This window comes from Acanthisitta chloris, unplaced genomic scaffold, assembly GCF_000695815.1.
Source record: "Acanthisitta chloris isolate BGI_N310 unplaced genomic scaffold, ASM69581v1 scaffold23714, whole genome shotgun sequence".
Classification (NCBI taxonomy): Eukaryota; Metazoa; Chordata; class Aves; order Passeriformes; family Acanthisittidae; genus Acanthisitta; species Acanthisitta chloris.
Genome location: NW_008667949.1, coordinates 586 through 3,309, shown reverse-complemented (window position 1 = coordinate 3,309; position 2,724 = coordinate 586). Strand labels below are relative to the sequence as shown.

Genomic DNA, 2,724 nt, shown 5'->3' with positions numbered 1-2,724 from the left:
AAGCCCTGCTTCAACATGCTCCTTGCAATGCGACCGTCCCGCACCGCCCTTGGAATTGCCCCTGACCGTCTTCTGCAGGATAACACTATAGGAGGGTGACACCAGGGGGCAAACTGCACAAAGTTATGAATCTGGAGAGAGAAGGAGACTCTCAGCCATGTCCTGGGGTCCTTCAGAACCAGGTGGAAGGGTTCCAGAGGCTGGGGCCATGGTAACATCATCACTGTAGGCAGTGTTGTCTTCTGGCTCCTCGAAGATCCTCTAGAGGGAGACCCAGAGGGACCCCATGGAGCATTCCCTCCAGCAGCTCCCCACCAAGAAGTAGATGAAGGGTTTGATGCTGCTGTTGATGCAGGAAAGCAGGAAAACAATCGGAGAGGACACAGTGGCATAGCTGAACTGCTGCCGGAACATACAGTGTTTCTCCCCATGCATGCAATCATGCATATAAGAATTGGATAAAGCCTTTGTTCACAAGTCTCTAAGAGGTAAATGATAGATTGGATAATAGTCCGGCTCAGTCCTCCCTTCGCAGGTGTTGTTGCTCTTCTGCTCCCTTTATCTTATCCTTCTAGAGTTTGTTTTCATCCTCCTTTTGTGCTTGGTATGCATCTCTTGACCTTGCACATGTTTAGTTCATCTCCACCTTTTAGCTGGTTCACAGGGTGTCCATTTTCTTCTAAGTACATTGTCTCCACAGTGGGGCTGGGCAGGGGGTGCAGGAGGTGGTGGGACTCCACACCCATCAGGCAGGAAGAACACTAGCCCCAGGTAGGACAGGGAGGCAGTGTGGGAGGAGGCTGCTCCCAGCAGTTCTCCATGCCTGGACCAGCCTGAGGATGATGGACAATGTCCCTTCTTCCTGCCTCTGCCTTGGTGCCAAACAGGCGTGTGGCACAATGGCACTTGGGCTGAAGACATCTGACATACCACCACGGGCTCAGACCCCCACATCTCTCCCCACCATGCTGACAGGAGGCTTTGTGACCTGCCAAGACATCAACAAAGTCACAGGGAGGTGAATGATGTCCCGTGGAGCCTGTGGTGACCAGCACACGTGTCACCCTGCTCTTGGAAGGGAGTGGCCAGGCTGGGGACCACAGGCTTTCCTTCCCTTTGCTGCTGCACCAGCTGAGTCTACTGAAGGAGAAGCCAAAGCCAGGGGAGAGGGAGAATTCCAAATGAAAAGCATGTCCAGAAAAATAAAAACAGAAGCTATTTGGGGAGGGATTTGCTGTGACAGTAACAGAGCAGCCTGGGGGGAGCACTGAACCTGTGGGCCATCCTGTCCATATTGGGTGTCCCAGTGTGGTCTCAGCTGTGGGCAGTCAGGATCATCCCGCGGGGAAAAAAAACCCATGTGTGTTTCCCCCCCCCCCAGCCACATCCCTGTCCAGCAGCAGGAGGCAGAGGAAGCTGGAAAATACTGGCAGATGAGTCTGAGGCAGGTCAGGGTTCAGCATGCTGTTTATTGATATTGGACTGCAGTGAGATGCAGCAACCAGGTACCAGGTGATTTGGGGGATCAGAGTCCTCAGGGTCATGATCCCCTTGAGGGAACAGTGTTCTAGGACCTGGGAGGGATGAGGAAAGCCCTGCTTCAACATGCTCCTTGCAGAGCAACCCTCCCACACCACCCTTGGCAATGCCCCTGACCGTCTTCTGCAGGATAACACTATAGGAGGGTGACACCAGGGGGCAAACTGCACAAAGTTATGAATCTGGAGACTGAAGGAGACTCTCAGCCATGTTCTGGGGTCCTTCAGAACCAGGTGGAAGGGTTCCAGAGGCTCTGAGAATCGTGTTCATGATAATATCATCGCTGCAGGCAGATGGTAAGATCATCTCTTCTGGCTCCTCGAAGACCCTCTGGAGGCAGACCAAGAGGGACACCATGCCACATTCCCTCCAGCTGCTCCCCTTCCAAAAATAGATGAAGGGTTTGATGCTGCTGTTGATGCAGGCAAGAAGGAAAACAACCTGAGAGGACATAATGGCATAGCTGAACTGCTGCAAGAAATTCCAGAGGCTGAGGGGAAGCCCAAATATAAGGAAGAAGAGGACACTGATGAGGATAACGATATGGAGCCTCTTGGCTTGGTGGTGCTGGGAGCCACACAGGACCTTAATGAAGAGGATTGTGCTGGAAATGAGAATGACTGGAGTAATGATGAGGTTGAGGGCATACATGGCAATGACAGACAACTGGCAGTTCTTATGCCCCTGCCATATGCACAGGTAAGCCACTGTAGCAGTGGTAGCGAAGGAGAGGGCCCAGAGCAGGACACACACCACCCTTGGCTGGTGGCGGTAGCGGCAGCAGCGGTACCTGAGTGAGCTGAACATGGACCCACACCTCTCGATGCTGATGGCTGCCAGTAGATACAGATCCATGTGGTAGAATAACAGGGGCAACAGGAAAAACGCCATCAAGTTCCCATGGAACACAGCAGTGGAGCAGGAGGCATATTGTATCATGTAGAGGAGGCATTGGGCGGCCATGAAGAGGAGGAAGTAGAAGTCAGCAAAGGCCAGTTCGCTGATGTAGACGGTGGTGGGGTTTCTGCAGATGTGGACGCGAAGGAGCCAAAAGACAGCCCCGTTCCCTGCCAGCCCACAGAGGCAGACGAGCAGTGTGACACCACCTATGGCAGCATAGGTGACATCTATCCTGCATGGGTCATCACCATTGGTGGGTGAGGGGGACTTTGGGTACATGAGGCT

General features: G+C 53.2%; 1 protein-coding gene across 1 annotated transcript; it reads right to left on the bottom strand.

The window, feature by feature from the left end:
- Positions 1-224: 224 nt before the first annotated feature.
- Positions 225-2,718, bottom strand: LOC103800346 (mas-related G-protein coupled receptor member H-like; the record flags this gene model as incomplete). Its single annotated transcript, XM_009072722.1, is given in 3 exon segments — positions 225-402; positions 1,510-1,675; positions 1,730-2,718. Coding segments are annotated over 3 exon segments (1,333 nt in total), but the record flags the coding sequence as incomplete, so codon positions are not given.
- Positions 2,719-2,724: the final 6 nt, after the last annotated feature.